Source organism: Conger conger, chromosome 11 (genome assembly GCF_963514075.1).
Source record: "Conger conger chromosome 11, fConCon1.1, whole genome shotgun sequence".
Taxonomy (NCBI): Eukaryota; Metazoa; Chordata; class Actinopteri; order Anguilliformes; family Congridae; genus Conger; species Conger conger.
In genome coordinates, this window is record NC_083770.1 from 20740497 (window position 1) to 20766994 (window position 26498).

The window sequence follows — 26498 nt, forward strand, 5'->3', positions numbered from 1 at the left end:
CCACCACCAACCGTGCCAACGTATCGGAGTGGAATAAGGTGTGATTACATTCAAAGTGTGATCGGCAAATGAATTTATACTGACTGAACCTATCTAACAAGGCAAGGGCATTCTTACATGAGATATACAGCGATTTGATTTAAAAGCAGATTTCTGTCTTTTGTGAAAACTGACAGGAATTCTTAAATCAGGGGTTCGTGTGTAAGCAACCTTACCATTAGATCCTGGGCCCGGTTTTGCAAATCCACAATGGGTCTGTTGTTGAATTTGTATGAAGCCTTGAAACTGTATGAAAACAGAGGTGGGCTTTAACTTTTACAAATCTTGAAGTAGATCTTAAAATATATATTTATGAATTATGTCTCCTTTGCCAAGATTAATTTCTTTGACCCTATTATCATGCATTCCACAAAAAAGTACACCATGTAACACCAGAGGTTTAAATAGTAACTACACGGCACAACTTGTTTTTTTCTCTGTTGTATATACAGTAGAGTATAGAGTTTTATGTAATGATACAATTTCAGCTAGATGGCCTATTGAGACCCCGATCTGGCTACTGTTGCAAATTTTTTTCTGTTATTGTGATATTATATTGTCTTCCTTAATTTAGCTGTTTGGGTGAGCGTATTTCTATAACACATTTAGTATCAATTGGGAATTGACACTTAGGCTACTGCAGGTAGTTGACGCAATGCACATATTGACTAATCAGCTGGAAATATGCTGGCTTCAGTTTGCGCTTGCAAAAACAAAAAAAACAACAACAAATAAATTATAATAATATATATATACTCACTAAGCACTTTATTAGGAACACCTGTGCATCTACTTATTAATATGATTATCTAATCAACCAATCATGTGGCAGCAGTGCAATGCATAAAATCAGTCAGATATGGGTCAGGCGCTTCAGTTACTGTTCACATAAACCATCAGAATGGGGAAAAAATTTGATTTTGATGCTGGAATGATTGTTGGTGCCAGACAGGGTGGTTTGAGTATCTCCGAAACGGCCGATCAGACAGTGTCACAATTTGCAGAGAATGGTGTGAAAAATGAAAAAATCCAGTGAGCAGCAGTTCTGCGGGCAGAAATGCGTTGTTAGTGAGAGGGGTCCGAGGAGAATGGCCAGAATGGCCAAAGCTGACAGGAAGGTGACAGTAACGCAAATAACCGCATACTACAACAGTGGTATGCAGAAGAGCTTCTCTGAACACACAACATGCCAAACCTCTTAGTGGATAGGCTACAGCAACAGAAGACTTAATAAGTCTAAAGAATAAGTCTAATAAATACCTAATCAATTGCTCTAGTCATGGTCATTTGCATCATGTGGGGGTTTGGCATTTGTTGAAGAGAACATCTCAGGTGTCTGTGGACAAAACTCAAACAGAGGGAATGGGAGAAAAGGATGTTTGAAATTGAGTGTTCTGCTGCACACCTCAAATTCCCCAAGCGCTCGGATGACTGCCAGCGCGCTCTGGAGGGAAATCTGGCAGGATCTAAAAAGCGTCTCTTGTGGATGGCACCCGGGCAGCGAGGAAACAGTTTTATGTTGTCTAATTTCTTAACCTCGAATTAGGGCTTAATTTTCAACAGCCGCTTGTTTGTCCTGCTCCAGGTAATATCTTCTCGTGCATATTGCATAAGAGGCATATCAGAATACAGTTAACATATCCCCACACCCACAACCCAACTATTGCCAAATTAACTGGCCCTGAAAGTGTATGCCTGTGAAGTGAACGTGCTTGGAACACCTACTTCGTTTGTTCACGTTTCACCAATAATCAGAATCAAATGGTGAAACCATTATGGCTACAATCACAATTATCATTTTTCTCTTTTTGGCATCACCATCATATTTTCTGTTATAGCAATCTTTTTATGGAACCGCAGGAATCACATTGTGTGCATAGTTGCATACCTACAGCAGATGTCAGATATGGCTGAAACGCATGTTGTGTAAGTTGGCTGTAGCTTGGCAGAACAGATTGTGAGTTTTGAGGTCTTGCAGGGGTCAGACAATAGGGGGAGGATTTGGCTGTTTTACTCCCTGAATGTAACTTTTTCCAAAAGACAACACTGAAATTAGATATATTTTCTAAGCTCTCCTGATTTTTGTTGGCAGTGACGTCACTGCAAGGAGATTGTGATTTTTAATGTATTATATATCTGAGCATAAACACCATATTACATCCAGTTAACATCATAAAGATAACCTCTCCTGGTGCTGAGATCATAGGCCAACACCCTACTTTCCACAAACAACCACTTGTGAGTGTCGGGGTCAGCTCCGATATAGATTGTATTTACAGTAAGATCACCAACATAAAACACTCATTTTCCTATTTAAAATGTGGTTACATGTGATGAAAAAGTACCGTTTTATGTCCATATTGTAAGGTTGAACGTTCCTGGTTTTCATTGTGATCTTTTCCAGGGAGCAGTGAAGGCCACTGACACTGAATGACCTCAAAGACCTTCTCAAAAATAGAAAGAAATTGCAGTTTTCACTAATGTGGTTTTCCTGTTTTATATAACACTATTTCGTCTGTTGAGAATGAGTTTGCTTACTACATATTCATTGCATATGCACGTTTTAGTTTTTTTTACTTTGCACCCCTTAACTGAAATAACTTGAAGTCCAAAAACATTTCCTCTCATTCAAAATTAAATAATTCTGTTTATAATGATTTCAGTGATTTCTGGCAAAAATGATACATTTTAATTTGATGACTTGGAGTGAGAACAAAGGTAGGACATGAGAGGGAATGTCCAGTCGGATGTCTGGAATGGGGATGGAACAGGTGGCTGAACTGAGAAAAGCTGGTTTGGGATCTGACCAGGACACTTTCCTGGCCTTTTCTGGACCTCGGCTAACCACCCGGGTCAAGGGCTTCTTTTGAAAGAAGGGTTTGTGGCTAACCCACAATATACTCATATTACACTCAAGCATCATGCACAGATACAAAAAAAGGAAACTGGAGCAAAACAACCTGAAATGACAGGATGTACTTTGCCGTCTACATTGAACCAGTCTGTCTGTTCTCCTTCGACCGATCTCATTAACAACATTTTGTATTTCCCACCTTTCTCTGTAAACACTACACTCTCAGAAAGGAAAGTAATAAGTAATAAGTATTATATATATATTTCCCAAATGTACCCTGAAAGGTACAATAATGTTCTTTGGGCTCTAATTACTACCTTTTACAAGCAGAAAAGGTAGAAATGTGGCAGCAGGGTGGCCTTAACTGCTTCACTGCTCGCTGGAAAGAAAATTGCCATAAAAACCAGGAACATTCAACCTCACATAAATTTTCATTACACATAGCCACATTTTAAATAGAGAAATGAGCATTGTATCTGGCTCATCTTACCGTAAATATAATCTATATCTGAGCTGAACCGCACACTCACCAAACAATATTGGTTGTTTGTGGAAAGTAGGGTGTTGGCTGAAGAGCTCAGCACCAGATGTTATTTTTATGATGTTAACAGGATGTAATATGGTGTACACACTCATAAAAAGTGTATAATACATAAAAAGCATAATCTCCTTGCATTAAACCCATGGCTTATATTATATATCCATAGGTTATCACTCCAATGACAAGCTCTCAGGTACTTTTTCGTACCTTTATTTCTGAGAGTGCAGCCAACATGAAACAGTGTGTGGACTGATTTGGCACTTATGTTATGGGAATGCTTGTGCGTTACTGCAAGAGTTTCTGCAGTCTGGTCAAAAGCTCCTTCACAAAGCTGACCTCCACAAGCCAACTACAGGGGGAGAAAAGTTCAAATATTAGACTTTCCCGTGGAGCTGGGTCCTCAACAGGCCGAACCTGGCCAACGTCAACACCGGGGATGGAGCGGTGAGCGCTTCTGTCTGGTCTGCGGAGGACTGTGGAGAGGGCGTGGGTTTGGGATGGGAGCGCATCCTTCAACAGCTGTCCCTCTCCCATACCCCCGTACCTTACCATGCTATGAGTCTCCCAGTTACAGTGCTTTTACAGTACTATCTGTACCCGTACGTGACCACGCTGTGTGTCACCCAGTTACAGTCCTTTTTACAGTACCATCTGTACCTGTACGTGACCACGCTGTGTGTCACTCAGTTACAGTGCTATTTACAGTACTATCTGTACCTGTACGTGACCACGCTGTGTGTCACCCAGTTACAGTGCTATTTACAGTACTATCTGTACCCGTACGTGACCACGCTGTGTGTCACCCAGTTACAGTCCTTTTTACAGTACCATCTGTACCCGTACGTGACCACGCTGTGTGTCACCCAGTTACAGTCCTTTTTACAGTACCATCTGTACCCGTACGTGACCACGCTGTGTGTCACCCAGTTACAGTCCTTTTTACAGTACTATCTGTACCCGTACGTGACCACGCTGTGCGTCACCCAGTTACAGTCCTTTTTACAATGCTGTCTGTATTGTACTGGGTCATCATGGGAAGCTGCTCTTCTGTTCCACTGCCGGCAGTTTTATGGCCACAGATTTCTTTTTTCCCCAGGCAAGCCCTGTTTTTTTTGTTTTTTTAACTTATTTTTAGTTCTTTGCCATGCACAGTGAACACTGGAAATTCCACGTTCCTCTCAATTAAACCTTATGACTAGCAATGTGACTTTTAATTTATGTATAGGTTCACTGCACCTAGTAATACTCTTATATCGATATGTATTATCACAACTGGTTAAAAGTAGTATACTGAACATTTTAAAAGAAACCTGTTTTGTATTTCCACCAGTATTCTGAAGAAAGTTCATAACAAATATATCAACTTGAAAACTCTTGATAATCGTATCTTGCACTATTCATGTAAACAATGACATTATAGCATAACAATTACCATACCACACAACTACCATAGAATATCAGTTGAGAATGGATAGACGTTCAATGTGGCGTGCATCTGTGCGATGCCATTGTGTGTAAAATTATTGTTTTACGGTTGTGAAAGAGAGCGGAGCTGTGTGCGAAGCGGCTGAGCGGAGGCCGGACTTCCTGAGGACACGGGGTGACTAAGGGCTTTATTATGGCGCAATCGTCTGCTCCGCGCCTCAGCGCTTCCGCCAGGAGCGGGAGACACAATGCTGATTGGTGAAACGAACTCCTGTTGGAGCCTTCCTGTGACGCACTGCCCCTCAGAACAGCGTCCTGAATCATCCGGCGCATTGGTCGCGCCACGCATTTGGTGCACAGCTGAATGAAACCAAAAAAAATAAGAATTGGGAACTGCCTGCTGATTCATCCAACCATTCATCCGTTTCTATACACCAGGGTTTAAAAGGGAATATTACGACAGCGTTTAAATTGACTTTTTGTGACACGCGTGAAGTCAGATGGTTTACTGGCAGTGGGCATGTCCATGTTTTTGTTTAATTACGTTTAATTGGCAGAAGCCCAAGTTTAATGGGAACGTATTCATAAAGTTGGTGAACTCAAGATGATAACTTGCCTATAAAAAAGGAAATAAAACAAGAAGACAGGAAGGCAAAGCAAATTTTCTCACGGTGCTTTTGAAAGAGAGCTAACATCTTCTCATCCACTGGAATAATGCAGTCAAAGTCATTTTTACTGCTACTGTACATGGGTGGACAGCCAATGATTAATTAATTCATTTGGATTTGATTAATAATTAGACCAAAAGATCTGATTCCCCAGATGATGAGCGTGAACTGGGAATTTATCCAGGAGATTTTATTTGTGATAAATAAATACAATAAAGTAATAATACATTCTCCACAGTATGCAGTAATTTCATTAAGTTCTACACAGAGGTTAGGTTGGGTTGTATGCGGTTTAAAGAGTGCCCCCTTCTGTCAAGTTGGTGTTCTGCACCAAGGTCTGTCCCTTTTGAGTTCAGCCAATTAAAGATTCCTCCTCCGGTGATAGGTTCTCCATGGTAATATGTATGTCTGCAGGCCATGTTTAAGAAAAGCTGGACTGTTTACATTCTTTAGTGCAAACTTCATCCCAGCTAAACCAAAACATCCATATCTGATGACAGCTGCCACTATTATCCCAGAGCTGTGGGCAGATGATGATTAAGTGGTTTGGGGTGATTATTAAACCCATATTTTACAATACGAGACCCTCAGAATGGGTAAACTGTTAACCTCTGACCACATTAGTGTCCAAGTATCATCTGTCACTGGATGAAGATTAGATTATTTTCGTAACAATCTGACTAGCTGTTAAACGTGAATGATTACACTGTGCTTTGATGCTCATAAACACTATTTTATGTATTCCCTGTATTTATCTACTCCAAATTGAGCCATTCTTACTTCGCGGTTAAAGCAAACATCAACAAATTTGCTAACATAAGCAACAACATTAGTCAAAACAGTTTGTGCCTGAAAGGAGTATTTCAAATGTCCCTTGCTTCTGTTAATTGTGCAATGACTGCAAAGTGGACGAACATCCTACTTGTTTTTGTTTACACTAGTTGTAGTGTAAAAGGGCAACCTTGTGTAATCATCTACACTGATGTATAAATAAGAGATGGTTGCCTTTGTAAGTTAGTGGAGTGATCAAAAAGAAATGGTTTGCACACAAAAAGACTATCAACTGTATTAGCAGCAGGAGAATACTAGTAATAGTGATCGTGCAAGGAATTTATTTGGACTACGATATCATTGACTTCACATACCAGTATCTATTAAGCAGTTGAGCACAATGTTATCCGTTTTTTTAAGTTAGCTGTGAACAAGTTAAATCATTTAAAGGGAAATACTGGTGGACACAGAAAGGAATACAAATGACAGCTCAATGCAACTTAGGTGTCAGCTGAAAAATGGCAGCAGTTGGTTGCCATTTTTACCACACACACCCATGGTTCACGGAAGAAAACGACTCAACGCACAGTTAAACTTTAAGATAATGAAAGCAAGCCGGCGAGAGGTACAAAGTCAGAGTAGCTTAAAATCTTCCAGCTGTTTGGTATCACCATTGGGTTTTTTTTCTGGATATAAACAGTAGTGTGCTTTCACATAAAGACCCCCCCTCACATTCCCACTGCCACGAGGAGCCATGATGATGGATAATAAGGAAAAGTGACATCTCATTAAACTCCATTCCCTCTCACTCAATGGCACTTTCCTTACGGAAAGCCAGTGGGGGGAAATCCACAAACAGAATCTTAAAGGACACCATCGCTATGGTGACCTATATTCACCTTTAAGTAGGTCACTTTCCTTGGAGTATTTTTTTTTAACCACGGCCCTCTGGCTCGTAAAAGGAAAAAAAATAGCGTGGTGCCAACCGACCTCCTCAAATCTCGCTATGAGAGTTTACGCATTGCCGTGCTCTTTAGTTTTTTTATTTTTAAATCGCTAAAATATTTCCAGATTGCTGTCTTAGTTGCCATGCAACTGGGGAGAAACTTGGTTCCGTCAGCACGCTTGGCACAGGAGGGTTCTGGTGTGGTGCCAGAGACTGTGGTGACAATGGCATTCCCACTGACACGCCATCTACCACACAGCCGGACCCCATACCTGACAATTACCCACCAGGATGCGCACAAAGACCCTTCACAGCCAGGAAGCCCAAGGTAGCATAGCTATCGTTGTTGTGGGAGACAGCGCTTAGTATAAGACATGGTCCCTCTATTTGTATGCTAACTATTACACATTCAAGCTTTTTTCTCTCTTTTAGCAAGACTATTTATGGGCATTCATGCTTGTATAATAGTGTGGAAAAACCGAAGAATAAAACTGTGATCTGCCAGCAAGAGCTGAAAGAAAGATTCCCTTTCACAATATGACGAGCATGTTTTAAATTACGTCAAAATCTGTTGCTCCCTTGGAATTCCTCTGTTAGCATCAAAGAACTTTAGCCCTGTACCTTTTCTCCGTGGCTGTGACATACTGAGACAAAACCTCCATTGATCCCAGTAAGGCCCAGTCACTCACCAGTTCTGTTTACATTGTCAGAGTGGCATTGGACAGTCAAGTGAAATGCCATTGTTTTCTCTTCTTTTTGTTCAAAAACAAAGATGTAGGCAGACAGAGACAAAGAGAAGGACAGAGAAAGAGAGACAGAGAGAGAGAGAAATATATAGAGAAAAAGAGAGAAAAGGGGGCGAGAGAGAAAGAGAGAGAGAGAGAAAGCTTGAAGTGCCTGTGTCACATCCATCAGCTTGTCAGACTCATTGTGAGATAAGCATGGTCAGCAATGTCCAAATTAGCTTTTTTGTCACATTCAGGCCGCTATCTCTTTCAAAACCAGGATCAGCAGGCAGACAACTAATTGCTGCATGTGATTGAAAGAGGATTAAGGATGTTGAGCTATAGTATAAACAGTGCAACCGAGCCCTTTTGTTGATACCAACTGTTTAGTTAAGTGAACGTGGATTGTGGCCAACAGAACTACAATTAACGAGAAGTAAGGTTACCATGACATTAAGGGAAAAAAAGACCAGAAATGATGTTGGCACTGACCCAGTTCACAAATATGCAAACACTGGACTTATTTTGAGAGTGAATCGATGCTCGCAGAGACGCACAGGGAATTGCGCTCCGTATTTAATATCGCACAGCCCAGAACGGAGAAGCAGTGAGTCTTGCTGTAGATAAAAGAAGCAAATCTGTTAACGTTCATCATTCAGTCCTAAAATAAGTGCCACTAAAGGCAGTTGTGTTTCCCTTCTCTGGTTTATGGCCTCATTTTTTTTGTTTGTTTATGGCAGGAATTGAAAGGCTTAAAAGGCGGTCCAGAAGAGAGGGGGTTTACAGAATTAAGGTAAATCAAAAGACAAAGGCCCTGCTGACATTGCATTTTACTCCCTAATAAAAACTACAGGCCCCAGAGACCTGGGCCCGAACACTTTCTCAGGCTCCCTCCTGTGTGCACCTCTTCAATCAGGAACGACAGAGCCGGCGGAATGAACTACGGGAATGAAGAGGGCAGAAAAAGACGCTGTTTGTCCCACTGACAGCCGCTCTCGGCCATTTCCTCAAGTCTGCTACAGGCTCTCCAAGACAGTCAGCTGAAAATGTTTTTGTTCATTATTGTAATGATACACTGTTAAGGACCTAGAATGCTAAGAAACATAATTAAAATGTGGAATAAGTTGTGAAATTTTTTAAATATTTATTTTCTTCTACCCAGAGACACTTGATGATAAATTTGATGTTATATGCATTTATGCACTTTATAAAATTCACTGAAAAAAATGTACGTAAAGTATCTTACTCAAAGGTACTGTCAAGCCTACAGCCTTTGCTGTTCCGGTTGTTGGCCCAGTTCATTGATAATTGGAGCCAAAATGGCGGAACCACTCACAATATTTCACATGAAACTTAATGCATGACAAGGAGCTGGATGGCAACTGGGATGCTACCCACGTTTGCCAGCTCTGAACAAGCTTTTTTGTTGAGTCGTTGGAGCCATGAGGTGCGCAGATGTGCCAGGGGGTCACGTCTCCAAAAATCACAGCTCACCTGCGAGACAGCTGGAGAAACACGTGCACTAAAGTACTTGTTTATGACAATGAATACGCTTGGAGTATCCAGAAAGTATGTATTAGCCAGCAGGTCAAAGCAGACTGTATGAAATGATCTTCTGGTCCATGTCTGAGGGCATTGAAGGGATGGTGAAGAAAAAAAGAGAAAGATTTATTTGCTCCAAACAGAATTTCTTGACTTTGCAGTGTCAGCCTCTTAGTTGTGCTCAATCAAAGACACAAGGGTAGAGTCATGTGTCGCACACATGTGATGTTGGCTCGTGTCTCACAGATTACCTTTACTGCTACCGTAAATCCTCTTAGGTTTTCGGGAGCTGAGAATATGGACCCTGGGCGGAGCACTTTGGAAAATAGACTCCTCACTTCAAGACTAGCATGATAGTCACGTCATAAAACAATCTGTGTATAATGAGTGTGATATATTATTGTGGTCACTAATAAGTGTAAAATATATTGTCATAGTAGACTCAAACAGACCCAGAACCAAACACCACTAACCAAGACATAAGCAGAATTATTCTGTTTCCCTCACATTGAAGATTATTGGACCTAGCTAAATGCAGAATAAATAAATAATCTCAGCTGTGTCTACCTGAGATTACATGAGTGGTAACCATACATGTTCTCATAAACAGTGGATGGGCTGTCATTGCAATGGCTGTGGTTTGTGATTGGCTGTGGCTGTGGCTACAGATAAAATATGCCATATCTGCTGTATTTTGTCTACATGCTACATGGGACAGCATGCAGTCTAGTGGCTAAACTACATGACCGGGACCCGGAAGGTTGATGGTTCAAGCCCTAGTAATAAGATCCAGGCAGCTATTTGGCCCTTGAGCAAGGCTCTTAACCACAAATTGCTCCAGGGGGGATTGTCCCCTGCCTAGTCTAATCAACTGTTAGTCACTTTGGATAACAAAACAGCAGTTAAATAACTGTAATGTAATGATGTGAAACTTGTTTTCTCAGTCTATGGAATCATAGTCTAAACTATGTATCTTGTAAACTGTTGGAACATATTCTCCACACTTGACTTTATTCACATTACTGACTGTGAAAGCCAAGAGTGTTTGTTCTGACCTTTTCAAATTCAGGATAGCGTAATGGAATTCACTATTGCTATCTTTAAAGCTTTAACTGCCATTGTTATGCAGGTTTTGCTTTTAAATCATGACTTCGTTATGTAATTCGATGATGCAATATCATCATGCAAATTCAACATTCAATAAAACTAATGTAATCAAAAAAGCAATAATTTTCATGCAAATATATACATGCAGCATACATGTAGTAGCCTTTCTGTGGCCTCATCACTTTCAAAGAGCAAAACAATGCAAGTATGGCAACTGCAAATAACTATGGATGGCAAGCTCATTTCAACTACTTAGACAATTGAAATAATATGCTGTATACATAAAGTTATTATTATTATTATTATTATTATTATTATTATTATTATTATTATTATTATAATTATTATTATTAGTAGTAGTAGTAGTAGTAGAATATGGTTTGGGACATGGCATTAAACTATATGCCATTGTCCTCACATTTAAATGAGCTATTTAATGTTGACTGAACATCCACAATCCAGTTTGGATTGTAATGGATTAAAGCATTCCCAAATGAAGCCTTGCAACAAAGCACTATTGATTTGAAGGTGGCACAATCCAATGCATGTTTACCAGAAGTCCATAGAGAATGAGCTTGAATAGAAAATCAATGAAAGCACTGCACTTTCAATATTAGTGCTGCTGCCTCAGCTCCCATTTACTGTGCTGTGTCGGCTATTAAAATGATGTGCAAATAACAAACAAATAAATACACAAGTAAATAGTCATTTTCAGAATCATTTTCATGGCCCTAAGCATATTCTTTTAATTCTACCAATTCAATCTTGCTTCTCAGTCTCTTCTACCACAGGTCCCCTTTTGAAACCGCCATAAAGGGTGAATTCAGGTAATTTGGGAGAGTAGCTATTATACTCATAGGCCTATTAAGCTTGAGAGACAATGAACTGATTGTTTTATCATTTCTAGGTTTATGATGGCAAATTGTTGGCTCTAAACTTCACAACTTCATTATTGTATAATAGCCTATATAATATAAATGAAACGTGTGTGCATAGGTCAGTACTTTAAGCTTTTTTTATTTGAACAAAACAAACCTTCTTAATCATGCGTACTTTGTCAGTGGCCTGTCCTTCACACTAGTTCACTTCGAGGGAAAGTGCTACCATGTGTTTCTTTCAAACTTTCTTTTCTTTTTTTTACCATGTGTTCGATGAAAAAGGGGAGACGGTGACGTCAGATCGGGGCTGGTCTGTAGTTTATTAGCCAGAGCGAAGTGCCAGGTTGCAGCAGCACACTGCTCTGTTCTGAACACAGAGCTCACTCACACTAACAGTCTCCTTAGGGATTTTTTTTTTACTAACAACTTTTCATAACCAATAACAAACAAGAAATACTGATCAAAGTTCTGCAATTCTAAGCAAACTTCACTTTGAGTTTTTATTATTAACTAAAACAAAGCGTGCTGCAAATTGTACTGAAGCGTACAACTTTTGAACAAGTGGATAAAGTTTTTTTTTCTGTTGCGCTGGAGTGGAAAATACTCTAAGTCTGAATTGGAATCATTTTTCTTCGTTAGATAGCTAAAGTGAAATCGACTCGTGATGGTTCTCCTGTCACTATGCCTAGCTATAGCTGGAATTACTCTGAGTCTGACTTCAGCTGACAATGTAAGTGACCTCTTCCTTTTGCTTTGCACATAGTTTATAAAGTCAAACTAGTCAGCTTAAACACAAGGCGGTTACAAAGTTGTGAACTCTGAAGTGCATCCAGACGTGTATTGCACAGCATTGCTATCGATGACACGAAGTGTCAGTTTCGGCAGTAGGCTACCATCTGCTGCAAGACTGTTTTGGTAAACCAAGTAGCGGACAATTTTGAAAATTCCACGTAACGCCGGTATAGTGTTACCCTTTGATTTTGCACAGAATTCTGCTAATATTGTGTGCGCTTTAGGTAGAAAATAATGCTACAGCCCATCAAGTAAAGTATACGTTGACCTCTTATTGTGGGAGTGAGTTGAGTTTTCACTTTCAATATTATTTTTTGTTTTATTTTAGAATACATATTTCCAAGTGCGATTCATTGTTGTCACTGGATGAGAAGTTTTACACAGTTCACGGAACACGTGAAATCGAAAGTTGAACTTTTGCCAGCTCGCATAATCTCTTGAGGGACTTCTGAGTAAATCTGGGTACTGATTTACGGTCAGAGGGGTGAACATTTTGGCCAGTGCATGCGTCTTACATGTATTCGCTCTTGTCTAATTGACTGAAAATACGTTTTGGTTTTCCTTTTAGGCTGGTGAAGTAGAAAAAGAAGGTAAGCATCTATTTGCATGAATTTTTCAAATGATGGCTTAAATTATGGTAAACACTACAAAGCCTGTGCAGCCAGGCTTTTGAAATAAGTGTATGTCTAGGACCAAGTAGACCCGTGTACTTATGTCTGCGTGTGGTATGAACTCTCCCATGAATAACCTAGCAATTAAGCCTTTATAAGGTGAAACTGTCATTTCCCCAAGTAAGACCATAGAACAAGTAAAACCAATGTGTTAAAAGGTGTGATAAACAAAACTAACCTACATGAAACTGAGATTGAAAACTCCTATTAAATCTGGCTTCTAGACTGCATGCAAAAAGGTAATTATTTCATGGAACTAGAAGCACTACATAGTTTTAATTTATAAACCTCAGTAGTTTGACCAAGTGCATAATACAGTATGTTTGTCTGTATGACTCCAACACTTACATCTGCTTTTTAGTTCTTGTGGGAGTTGGACCACACTAAAGTAAATGACAAGGACCAAAATATATGGCTTTGATTATTTATTTAATTTTTTTCCTCTTCTTCAGTTGCGTACCTGTTTGCAGACCATCGTTCTTGTGTCTAGAAGGCCAAATTTAGATGGGAAATTGCTTTGAAATGAAAGGGGACCGTTGGAGGGCTCTAAACTTCCCTTCACTTCTAACCTGACCACAAATGAGCAGCTGAATGGGGATCTTAGTGTAAATCAAACACTGTTCCCTGTTCAGAGTCACTGCAGCCTGGCAGCTGATACCCTCCCTCTGTCCCTGCAGACTTTCTCTGGCATTGCTCAAGGAAGTGGTAGATCCTTGATTTGATGGGGGTCTCTACCCTGCGTTAATGACCTTGCTTTTAATGGCCCATTTGGAGCCAGGTCCTGCAGGAGGCTGTTTTAATACCTGTATTTTCTCTTCCAGAGTCTCTCAGGAGCAGACTGCGGGAGTACGGTCTGATCACGCCCATCAGCACCGACGCGGACGGCCACTTCCTGTCCCACCTGCTCTCGGCCAATCACAAGCAGCGCGTGAGGCGGGACGCGGAGCGCGGCGAGGAGCGGCTGTTTTTCAACGTCACGGCGTTCGGGAGGGAGTTCCACCTGCGGCTGCAGCCCAACCGCAGACTCCTCGCCCCGGGCGCCATGGTGGAGTGGCACGGGATCCAGGGCAACGGCACGGACAACGCCAACCAATCAGGCGCTGAGGCGGCGGACAGTATACTGAGGAGGGAGTTGCTCCAAACCGACTGCACTTTCATCGGAGACATCACCGACATCCCTGGGGCGTCTGTCGCAATTAACAACTGTGACGGGCTGGTAGGTGGATGGTTTTTTCTCTTCCCCCCCCCCCCCCCCCCACCTCTCTCTCTACATCTCCAGTCCATTTAAATTCACATTTTCTGTTCATTTGGAGAGATTATGATTATTAGCTATAGCCCCCTGTCTCAAAGTTTACACTTTGCTCAAGTTTAGCCAGTATTTGCTGTTCGCTATATTAGTATTCAGACCATTAACATTTATATTACATTGCAGTAATATGATGTTTTATGCAGAATTAAATGGTATTATAGGATGTTGTATGCAATGTGAAGTATGTATGCTTGTATGTGATACCTCTTCTTAATTGCGTTTAATTACTTATGAACTTTAGTTGAAGAAAAACATTTAAAATCTGAATGAAGGAAATTCAGCTGAAAATGTAGCCTTGCGCTGGCCGGGGGGCCTAGCCTAGCACTGACGTGAGAGCTAGCCTAGTCCTGACTGGAGAGCTAGCCTAGCCCTGACCGGAGAGCTAGCCTAGCATTGATTGTTGAGTTAGCATAGTGCTGATTGGAGATGTAGCCTAGTGCTGACCAGAGTGCTAGCCTAGCATTGACCAGAGAGCTAGCCTAGGGATGACCAGAGAGCTAGCTAAGCACTGACCGAAGAGCTAGTCTAGCACTGATCAGAGAGCTAGCCTAGGGCTGATCAGAGAGCTAGCCTAGGGCTGACCAGAGAGCTAGCCTAGCGCTGACCAGAGAGGTGCTGCTGCTTCCACTGAGGCTGACTGGTATGGTGCAGTACAGGATGAGCAGCTCGGGGGCAGTAATGCAGTGGTATCCCACAGAAAGGGGGCCACTTTAAACCCACGCTGCCCTGGCAGGATGCAGACAATTATGTGCTGCCTGTGTGAGTCCCAGTTGCAGTCAGCTAATTACAGTACATGGCCCAGACACAAGCCTGTGATGTGAAGACTACAGGGATCTGCTCTGGCTGAGCCACTGGTGAATTGCAGCAGTTGAATGAAAAGGTGGCTGGAGGGTAGTTAAGTGATTTGAACTTTGGACGATTGAAGGCTTGGGTCAGCTTCACTGAGGCTCGAGTTTAACAGTCAGTCATTATGATGGGCTGTCATCTACCCTGAAGAGGGCTTATGAACTACAGATCCTGGAACTCCGGACACCCACAAATCTCCTGGGTTTTAATATACAGTGTAGTCTGTCAGTGATTCTGCAGTGACACAGTGGCTCTGTACTGTGGGTTTGAAATGAAACAATGGATATGAGGTTAAAGTGCAGACTTGCAGTCCATATGCAGCCTTTTTTATACATAGGCCCCCCATTTTAGGGGACCAAAAGTAAATGGACATGAAAAATCCCCATCCCCTGCTCAGCTGTCCTTGGCCAGCTGCATGTCACCGTGTTGCATCATCAGTTCATGTACAAGGAAGCCAACAAAAGGTCAAGAGATGAAGTGCGGCCTTTCCATTTTTGCTGCTTTCTACATCATTAAAGTCATCATTAAATTTCTGCACACCCCTTGGCATTTGGTTATATGACTGATTCAGTAGCGGTGTTAGCTGGAACAGGAGTATACTAGTCAGATACAGCACATAATATTAATTAAGTCATAATACTATTTGGCATTCAGTTGTTTGTGTGTGTAGCTCGGAAAGCTCATTTACCGGTTTCAGTGACGGTCTCAGGCACCATCTCTCCACACTGTCGCCGGTCTCTGTGGGAGCCTGTGTGGATTTCCCCCTCATTGGGCTGTTATTCGTGGGGAAGCGTAGCCTTGCAGTCACTCACCAGGGGAGGCATCAGCTCCCTGGCCCTGGGTCAGCTTTGTTTGCATATGTGCTGCTTCCATTCTGGGCTTCCTGGGGTGAATTTTCCACCGGGGGGCCAAACAGTTATTTCCCCGAGCCAAAACTCCCAATGGGGGGGCGGGTGAGGAGGCACTCATCAGGGTGCCGGGGTAGCCCTGGATTCAGGACAAGCGAGATTCATTCGGAGTCAAGTCTGAAAAGCAACTATCTGCTTCTCTTTCCATATTCTGTGACACAAGAGGCGAGGAAGCTAAAGTTGTCTGTTTATCACATGGATTAACATCCAGTGGTTTCCCCTGACCTCCGCTTGGCTCTTTAGGGTATGAACCGAGCCGGGCGGCTAATCAGGTTATGAGGAGACAACAGAACAACACACATTCTGTGCCAGAGAGCGGGAGGAATGTGCGGGGGACCCTGTGAATGGTGGCCGTTGCTCTGTCAGAGACCGTCTCTACGGGTCACGGGGGAGCAGGGGGCATTCACACCCGGGCTGCTGAACGTGAGCGGGGTCGACGCATTGTTGGCGGGGTTTCAGGAGACCCCTCCCCGCCATTGTCACATCTCAGTGGGTGGCGTTTGTCCTCACACAGCCGGAGATAAGTGCTCTCTTTCTGACTCCTGAAGGCCTGGAGACCCCTGTCATCGTGATTTGATGTGCCCCCGTTCGGACGGGACCGCGTTAGGGCAGGATGTTTCAGATCCGACATGTCGCCCTGTAACAGATTAAAGCCCAGGGGCCCAACTGAGGACGGTTAATGAGAGATTCTGGGATTTTTCATAGACGCGATGTGAGCTGTGATCTGATTCTGTGGGGGGAAAAAAGTTTTGTGCAGAAAATTTGGGGGATGTAACACGTGTACCTGGGACCTGAGTCTGTATGGGGAGTGAACACTCCATTGGTGATTATACAGCTAAAGCCCTGTCAACAGTCCACAGAGGGTAATATGAGACAAAAATCAACTGATGATGTATTGATATGGTTTATTTTCTTGGTTTATAGCAAGAAAAATCCCAGTTCAAAAGCCTCATGTTGTGTCAGCCAGGTTGTTTCTCTCGGAGATGGGGGTGGTCCTTACTTGTCAACAGCCTATATAAAGTGATATGAAATAAATGAAACGATTTCTAATTAGGGTTGTTCAATACTCATTTTTCTCAGTTTATTGGGTAGAGTATAAAACTTTACACATCCAAACCTCTGTCAGGTTGTGCCAGGGTTGTTTCTCTGTAGCTGGAGGTCTGTGTGGTGGGGTGGTGTGGGGTTAAAGAGATGAGTAAAACAGCCGTAATTCCTGGGGACCCCCTGCTTGTGGGTACAGCACTGGCCCGTGGTTCTGGCTGTGGTTTGCTGAATGTGCCTTTTTAAAGGTTCCCATCAGGGACTAATTTCCTTATTAAGTACATTACACTGCCTCTTGGGGTTCAGGCCAACTCAGCAACTATTACTGCTAGTGCTTATTGGACATATTATTTTAAGACTATTATAAAGGTTACAATTCATTAAAATCTATTACTCAAAATGTAAAAAAAGCCTTCCTAATGCCTGAGGCTCAAACAGGGTTTTTCTCTATAATCACCTTTGATCTAAAGCAGTGCTTCTGTTGTTCTGTAGGTGTGTGCTTTACTGTTGTTAATTATAGTCATTTTGAGACAGGAGCTTCTTTACGACAGTCTCTTCCGTGAAGCAAATATTTCCTGTCTTCACAGAAGAGGTATGTATCCAGCTCTAGGTTGGTGTATAGTTTGGTCCTCTTATGAGATGGATGTTTGATTCCTCTGGAAGTGCTTAAGAGCTTCTAATACCTGAAGGCTATAAGTTGAGGCTTTATTGTACTAGTATCTAAAACACCCGCAAAACGTTCGCAAAGACCAGTGACGTGGGTGTCGCTAACCCTGCCCTAAAGCCCTAAAGCTAACCCTGCCCCTTCCCCCGCCACCTCTCTGGTCACCTCTCTGTGATTACATTTACCAATGATAATTCTTCTGATAATTATTCAAAAATGGACACTTGGGAAATTGTTTTACAAACAGCTCGAAGCAGCATTTAGATCTGAAGATATGCATAGTTCTACCAAAATTTCAATTGTTTTATTTGAGTCAGTATGGAATACAAATTGAAAGCTCCAGGATGATATGAAAAGCTCAAAAACATGAAAAATATGAGTGTGTGCCTTTAAAGTCTCCTTGACAGCTGAGTTAAGATGATAATAAACACTTCCAATGAGAATGTTATGCATAACTATTGAAGGCCTAGGAATAAATATGGAGTTTACCAAATCCCATCTGACCTTAGAATTTACTGGCATCTTGTACTTTCCAAGCTTCTGGACGAACTTAATTCATGCTGTGCTTGGTCACCCACTGTCAATAAGTCACCCAGCTAGTATTGTCTTTGGATTAATAAGGGTAATTATCGCTGGACTTAGTTTACTTCTTCTTATGTTGCCAGTGCCGGTTTCATTTTCTGCTTGAGTGTTTTTGGGACTCAAGTCAGAAAGGTCTTTGAACTCGAGAGTTTCCCCCTTCACTCATGCCTAGAATTCCAGTCAAGCTGAACAAAGAGTATAGTGTTGAAATCAGCTTTGCTTCTGAATCTTAAATATGAGTTTGTGACATTTACGGTGTCTGCAGGCAAAGATGAATTTATGCATTCAGTTTCAAACAGTCAAAAGAGCTAATTACTGTCTTTGACTTTCAAGCACACCTGCTCTCCATATGTCTGGTGGGTTTTTTATTAGTGATCCAAAGTCACGTGTAAACATCTTTATCTAGGAGATGAATATGCAACAGTACCATTTTCTTCTACTTGTGGTGCATTTTCTATGCTAAAGTGGCTATGCAACCCATAAAAACAGAAAATAATGTAAACAATGATGAGAATGCAAGCAAAGGCCTTGAAATGTCACAAGTGTATAACTGTATTGAGAGCAAACACGCTGCCCTGCTCTGGCTGTTAGCATTACTGCTGTGTGTTGCCATAGTAACATATTCAGCTTTTTCCTCAGAGGCTTGTGTCTGCTTCCTGTTAATGACATCACAGACACTAGTGCCCACCCACCCATGTAACAAGCCACAATCACAACACACTATGGCCTTACCAGACTTTAATTAAATAAAGCTCTTTATTGCAATGTTCCAGGTGGATTTAAGATTTCAAAGGGAGGGGAGTTGGTCCAAAAACTTTTGTGATTACACACTGAGTTTGGGAGCTTTGCTCATGCAGTCAAAGTGAGTTTCAGGATTGCATTGAATGTCTGCCACTGAGAAAACAGACCTCCATGTTTGTCTTTAATGTCTTCTGGATAAAAGCACATTTGTTTCAGCCTCTTATCTCTGCTATATATCATTGTCTAATGTCATGCCTATCCAAAGGGTGATATAGAGGAAAAGATTGAGCCTTTATTATGGATGTGTCCTGAAAGCAGACTATGCACCTTAGATATGGAAGCTATCATTATTATTCGTATTTTGATGTGACTTGCAAAACATTACAGCTGAAAAATTGTTTAATCTTGGCTAGATATAGGAGTTGGCACTGTTTATCTGCAGTATATTATACATTTTTCAATATTATATTGTCAACAGTGAATGTATGCAGCATTAATGCATACAACAAGTGATAAAGTAGAGACATTTTTTAAGTAAGCCGTAATGTTAATATTTGCTTGACTGGATAGTGTATATACTCTAAATAAGCATAGTGGTGTACTTTACTCTGGAAACTTGTTGCCTTAACGTTTAACTGTAGAAAATGTACTTTGAATTTCCAGGGTCTGTGGGTAAACTAAAGAGTGTGAAATATGCAAGGAATTTTACACAAATCGAGTCTACTGTAATACAATGCCAAATTCTGTCACTTGAAGAAATGTGTCCCACATTCTTGTGTGAATATCTACCAAATATTGGCAGAACTAATTGTTTTTTTTGTGTCATCAGTGACAGAAAACTGGCAGGTCTCTTGGGTGAGCTAAGTCTTAAACAGGGTCTCAGTTTCATAACACCACAATTGACCCGCATAAAGACACATCTGATTGATGTTTACCAGCTCTAGTATTCTCCATTATTTATGTAAGTTATTAGTGTCAGTACATATTTTTTACCATGCTGGGTGTTTTAGTCTTCCAAAAAATTGGCAAACTATGATATTTAGCATTTAGCATTTAGAGGCAATATGACTGATTAGTGTCTGCTCAAAAGATAATTTTTTTTTTTCAATATGCATCTGCCTCTGTTAATCACTCATTCTGCGTTTCCCCATGTACCTTAACTGGAATGTAATGACAATTGGCCTCTTTCCCAAAGTCTCCAATGGGCACACCTGCACTGGTGAAAGTTGACTGAGGAGAGCATTTGGACAAAAAATGTCACAAAGCAGATTAAGAAAACCACGCAATTAAATTTCGTGCATTTTCAAACCGGGGACCAGTCTTTCTGTCTCAGGCACACCTGCACTGGCGAAGACTTAGGAGCATTGGGACACAGAATGCGATACAGCAGGTGTAAGAAGCCATGCAGAACGTTTTGTACATTTTCATCCTGGGTCCAGTCTGTTTGTCTGTGCTCTTTTAGCCTCGCGGCCCCCCTCGCTCTTTCACGTCAGTTCGGCCTCCCCCCCGTCACCGTCGCACATAAAGACGCGATTTAGACGTGCGCAGCTGACATTTTTGGGAGCTTTTTGCTGGTCCTTTAAATGTTCCTTTTGATTTGGAGAGAGAAGTGTACCCAGTTCCTTTCCCCACTGACCTGTCGTAGGCACAAGAGTTGTATTCACTAATAGTTATTGATGTTCCTTGTTGATTCAGCGAAGGGCTTGCCGTTGCAGGAGTTTGACCCCAGAGCTGTTTTGGTATATGGTTTGAGGTCCGGGAGGGGAGCTGCAGATGGAAATGCAGACCCAAGCTATTTCTTAAGGTTCTCTTCAGGAGAAAGTGCCTGCTTTTTTCACATATTAGTCCTCTTGTGTGCATTTAAATCATAGCCTTTAAGCTAGTTCAAGCCAACTTTTTTCTTGCTTTTTGATTAACTGGCGCTTTGTAGTTTTCAGTTCATTTCAGTTACCAAGCCGCCCTTCAAAGCAGTGGCCGTTCAGACCTTATGTATCCTCGAGGCCAGAGAGAGAGGTGCGATTTATTCAGGTGCCAATGTTGTTGTGTTCTCTGCTTTAAGCGGCGGTGGGGGCTTGCAGCGGTGAGCTGCACCTACACTCGGTGAGCTGCACCTACACTCGCATCGGCTGGCCGTGCCTCCCTCGGGATGTAAAGTACCGGGGTCTGAGAGATTTGTGTGAGCTGGCTCAATAAAAAAGCCCTCTGTATTGACGGACATGCTTGGCTGGCACGTAGTGGTGTACAGGGAGGAGACACATGTGTTTCCATGTGCTCAGAGTTTTTTTCCTCAGCCACAAATGTGTGACGTCTGATAACATCTTACTCAAATAAATCAGGGTCTCATTTTATAAAATAAATAAACAGCAGAAAAACTCCAAAGGCAGAGTCTACGGAGGCGGGAGGAGGGGGGTTCTTTATTGTGTTAATTCAAAGTACGCATGTGAAATATTTTTGCAGGGGCTTGTTTATTATTATTTTTCTTCCTAGAAATACAGAGATTCTACTCTTCCTCCCCAAGTTGGAGGACTGCGGCGTTTCTCTTTTTTTCCCCAACAAATCGAAAAAGAAATTAGCCGGTGTAAATTTTTCCTTAAAGTTCCTAAAGTTTAAAGGGAGGAGGGGTGAAAATGGCAGGTAATGATGACGAAGGTTCGCACACATTCCTAAACCAAACACACCTTTAAACAACACGGAGGGAGAAAGGTGCCAGTGTCTGGCCTGAAACTGCGTTTTAAATAAGGCACGTTCATACCGGCTCCTTAAGAAGTTTAGACTGGAGGGCTGTCTCAGAAAACTGGAGCCCTTCAGCTGAATCCCATATGTTTGTCTTGGCAGTGTGGCGGTGTCTGCTTGGCTGCCTCTGATGGCGGGATATTAAACTGATGGAGCACAGAGCTCCTGATCCCCTTCCGAGGGGTTCTATTTAGGTAACACGGGGCCGGGGCGCAGAAAAGCCACCTGCGATTGTCTGTCCGGCCAAACGCACGTGGGGTAGCCGCGGCCGCCGATACTGTCGCCAGTACTGCCAATACCGCCAATACCGCCAAGCCACACCTCCATGTGCTATTTCTCTTTCAGAAATACCTGCAAAATAATGCAGCCTTTATGAAATCGGATATTTTTAAATTAGTCATTTCTCATACTGAATGTTCCCATATATCACAATTTATTTATTTTTTTATTTGTTGCGGGAAGTATAATTTCATTTTGTTACAACAAACCCCCCCCCAAAAAAGTATAGCTCTGGCTAATTTCCAACTCCTGTCCCCCAGTTCGTCTTTTAAAATAAACTATAATGGTGCCAGTTAGAAAATGGACTAGTGAGTGTCTTAAAGATGAGACCGTCTTATGTGAATGTTAGATGTGAGAAGTCATTTCATATTGCGTATAAGCTGCATTTACATTGAGGCATTTAGCAGGTGCTTTTATCTGGAGTGACTTACAAAAGTGCAAACAGAAATAGTTTAATTTACTCATTAAATAGTTCAAATAAAAGTGAGGATAATGGTAAAATAATTCCGTGTGTACGTTGTAGAGGTCTGAAAGAGGTCGCAGTCTCTGCTGGCTTTTGTGATTTGTTTTCAACCTTCAGTCCTTCGGGAACAAGGACCAAAAACTGTATAGCCTATCAATTACTTTGGTCTAAATTAAGCACTTAAGTGAAAGAACACATGAAAAACCAGCGCGGCCCTACATGCTTTGAGTTTGAGATCCCTGTTGTAGAGAATACAGTGTGGTTCACATCGATGCAGTAGTCTTTGGAGTTACAGCAGAACCCTGTGTAATGAGTTACTGTCGTGGCATTGCCCTCAAGGGGAATATCTGGTCCTGATTCAGCGCATTGCCCTTCAGTTGTGAATGAATTGTATTGAACATAGATTGGGGGAATGCCATCATTCAAGGGCTTGATCTGGGGAACTCTCATGCCGAAATGTGGGTCATGGGAAAGTCATAGGATTCACTCAGTTTACTTTGAGACCACTTTGTTGTTGAAGTCATTCAGAAAATAGGCCGTAAGGTTATCAGGCATTCAAGCCAGTAAGGATGAAAGCCCATTGTTTTCTGTGGCTCCTCGGCCCAGGAACTCCCAGTTTACAGTCTTTCTTCCATTCAAATGCATTGCGCATTGTTGGTCTCAGTCGATGTACACAGTCCAATGCCCAGTGTTAATTCAACACAAACAGAGTGTATATGGGTCCAACAGGGTTTATTTAACACTGAAATTTTAACTGCGTAGATTTGTAGATCACTGTACTCGGTCCAAAGATCACACCCCATGGGATCACACCCTCAGACTGACATGGCATTAAGTTTATCCTCCACATTTACTTTTCACCTGTTCGTTGTTCGTTTGTTTATTTGGCCAGTTTTTTGATGTAGTCCTTGGTCCACGGTCACTCCCATGCACACCCAATCAAAATGTGCCTTTTGACTAACAAATGAATGCAACAAACACCATTTTTCTTACTTCATTTTAACTATAGGTCAAAGATACAAAAGTTGTTTGCATCCAGGCTAGTATGGTGTCAACCAAAACATGGGTCTAGCATTAGCTCTCATACTTGGCTCAGTTAGGCTCAAGTGTCAGGCACGTGTCGGGTATAAATCATAGTTATGCTAAATACATTACCATGGCCTAAAATGGCCACCACGTGCACTATTGTTATGAATTTCATCATCCTCCTGCAGCGCTTTTCTTTTTCCGTGATATTTATTTGACTCTGGCTCATTGGTCTGTAGATGAGCTGTGCGTGTGTGTGAAGCGGTCGTCAAGGCTCCCGGTCTACGGTCATCCTTCAGAGACACTGCAGTCACAGAACACAGCCTCTACACGTCTGCACGCCCAGCGCCCTAATGCGCTAGATTTACCGCTCATCAATTCCTCACACATGCAGAACCTCTTACAGCACTTTTTCTCTTTTGACATGTTTTAGGGGTTTAATTTGTGCAGTACTGTAGGAAGGGAGCCCGGATCTCTTCGCCCGTGGTCATGCACAGTAAGCAGTTAGCAGATCACTGTTTCTGCCTAATTCTCAACAGGTGAACAATTCAGCGAGCTCTCAGCACCTAATCTTTCCTCTCGTCTTTTGATCACCTTTGGAAACTGTTATTGCTGTTTATCGACATGAGGACCAAAGTTGTGCCAATGAAAGTCAAAGGAGCCATTATGAAATTGAGAGACAAGAATAAAACGGTTAGAGACATTGGCCAAACCTGAGAGGGAGAGAGAGAGGGGGTGGGTGTGAGTGAGCCTTACCAAGATCAAGAACAATCCCCGGACACTTGTCCGACAGATCAGAAAGGAGTCAGGTGTGGATATGTCTTCATGAACAGAAATGGAGACGCTACACTGCAAGATGCAAACCACTGGTTGCAGTTTGTCTGTGAAACAAGGTAGTGGGGGTGTTATGGCCTGGGCATATATGTCTGCTGAAGGTACTTTATCTTCATTGAAGATATGACTGCTGATGGTAGTAGCAAAAATAATTCTAAAGTGTATAGACACATCCTATCATGCCTCAAAACTCATTCATTCTACCGCAAGACAATAATCCCAAACATATCGCTAAAGCAACAAAGTTTTCATTGCTAAAAAATTGTCAATTCTTGAGTGGCCAAGTCAATGACCCAATCTGAACCCAATTGAGCATGCCTTTCATATGCTGAAGATAAAATTTAAGGGGGCTGCCCCCTGCAACAAGCATGAGCTAAAGATGGCTGCAATACCCCAGCAACTGGTGGTGTCCATGAATCGCAGACTTCAATCAATCATTGCATGCAAAGGATATGCAACAAAATGCAACATATCATTGCTGTGTCCCAAACATTTTGGTGCCCTGGAATGTGGGGACTATGTATAGACACTGCTGTAATTTCTACATGGTGAAACCAAAATGTGTGAAAAAGCCCTTTATTAAATTTGACAATGTGCACTTTAACCCGATTTTTTTTATTACAAATCTCAGTAATAGTACAAAGGCAAACACATAAATGATGGGTCTTTATCCCAAACATTATGGAGGGCACTGTATGTTCTAAGTTGTGTGGAGCCATTGGTTGTATGAAAGTGTACGATCTGCACTGCATGTCAGCAGATTTCCTGCAAGAATCAAAATCCAGGACTGGTGCTTTGTCACTTACTTTCTTCAAGAAACGAAAAAGGTGTAATTATAGTTTCACAAACGCCTTCACCTCTTCTCTGTAAAAGACCCTTAAATCCGCATTTGAAGAATATCTTCTTCTCTACCAGAGTTTTACTGCAGTGTTTTTTCAAATGAATAACTGACCATCTACCGTATAATCAAGTCATTTTCAAGCAGCACATTGTTCCTCTTAGTTCTGCTTAAGACTTGGCCAGGTCCCCCCTGGAAAAAAACATGTTTTATCTCAGTGGGACTTCCTGATAAATTTAAGGTACAAATAAATAAACAAATAGATAAATAAATAAATATGTTTACCTTGAAGTACAGAAATCCTTTTCCTATTATATTCTCTTGGAAGAATAATCATTTTGGCCTGTGTTACTGTTAGCGGTTCTGTACAGTAAATGCTCATTTCACAACAGCTTTCACAAGAGTGCCATCGCAACAGTATCCGTGTTTACAGAGGTCTCATTGAAACATATTGTAGGAAGCCTTGCCAGGAATGCTTTGGAGAAAGATAGTGTTCAGCGCATACCAAGCTTGCAAACTACATTAAGCCAGTTTCCTCAGTGCCATAATTTTTTACAGTTTTTTCTCTGAACTTTCAATAAGAGCATGTTGCTGGATAAATGTGATACTGCGTGTAAATCACCATTATGAAAAACAGGAATATATCACGTATAATAGCACATATGTTAGCTCTATGTTTAATATACAACTATTGTGCAATACCGAAAATACCAGGCCCCCAAGTGTTCAATAGCTCAGGAAAATCAGGAACAATGGACTAGGAAGAGGGAAATTCTCCAGAAAGCTGTGATGGAAGTCCGATGGGGAAGGGGTGACCCTGGCAGATATGCGTCTGATGGAAATTCATACCGATGCGTGGACGCACAAGGCTTCTTACGGTGGGAATGTAGGTCAGACAAGGCGCTGGGCTATGTAGGCTGGAATTAATGTCCCATGTATGTTAGACTCTGACACAGGAGAGATTTAGGAGCCGAACTGCGCCGCACTCGCCCAGATACGGCACACCCAGTTTCAGCTGCGTGTAGTTTTACATTCGGGCTTCGTAAAACAGCGCATAATCTGGTACATTCGGAGCATCCTGCTTTCATTTCACTGATATTGTTTTGGGAAATTTTCTTGACATGTGTTGCGAGATAAATCTCTTCTGATTCCTTCTGCTGCATTTCGAAAAAGGAAGGCCTTCCAAACAAAGCAGGAGTCCCCTGAATGTTCCTCCTAATCAGTGTTGTGAGTCTGATGTGCGGTCACGTGATTCATGTTTGGTGTCCTTCCATC

The 26498-nt window shown here is 41.8% G+C and overlaps 1 protein-coding gene across 2 annotated transcripts in view; it reads left to right on the top strand.

Moving 5' to 3' along the window:
• Window positions 1-11870: 11870 nt before the first annotated feature.
• The window catches only part of adamts3 (ADAM metallopeptidase with thrombospondin type 1 motif, 3), a 91819-nt gene continuing 77191 nt past the window's right edge, over window positions 11871-26498 (top strand). For both annotated transcript variants that reach the window (XM_061261415.1, XM_061261416.1), the window contains exons 1-3: window positions 11871-12226; window positions 12857-12878; window positions 13781-14175. In XM_061261415.1, coding sequence (XP_061117399.1) covers window positions 12161-12226; window positions 12857-12878; window positions 13781-14175 — 483 coding nt within the window. In that variant the 5' untranslated portion in view covers window positions 11871-12160. The remainder of the gene's footprint in view (window positions 12227-12856; window positions 12879-13780; window positions 14176-26498) is intronic.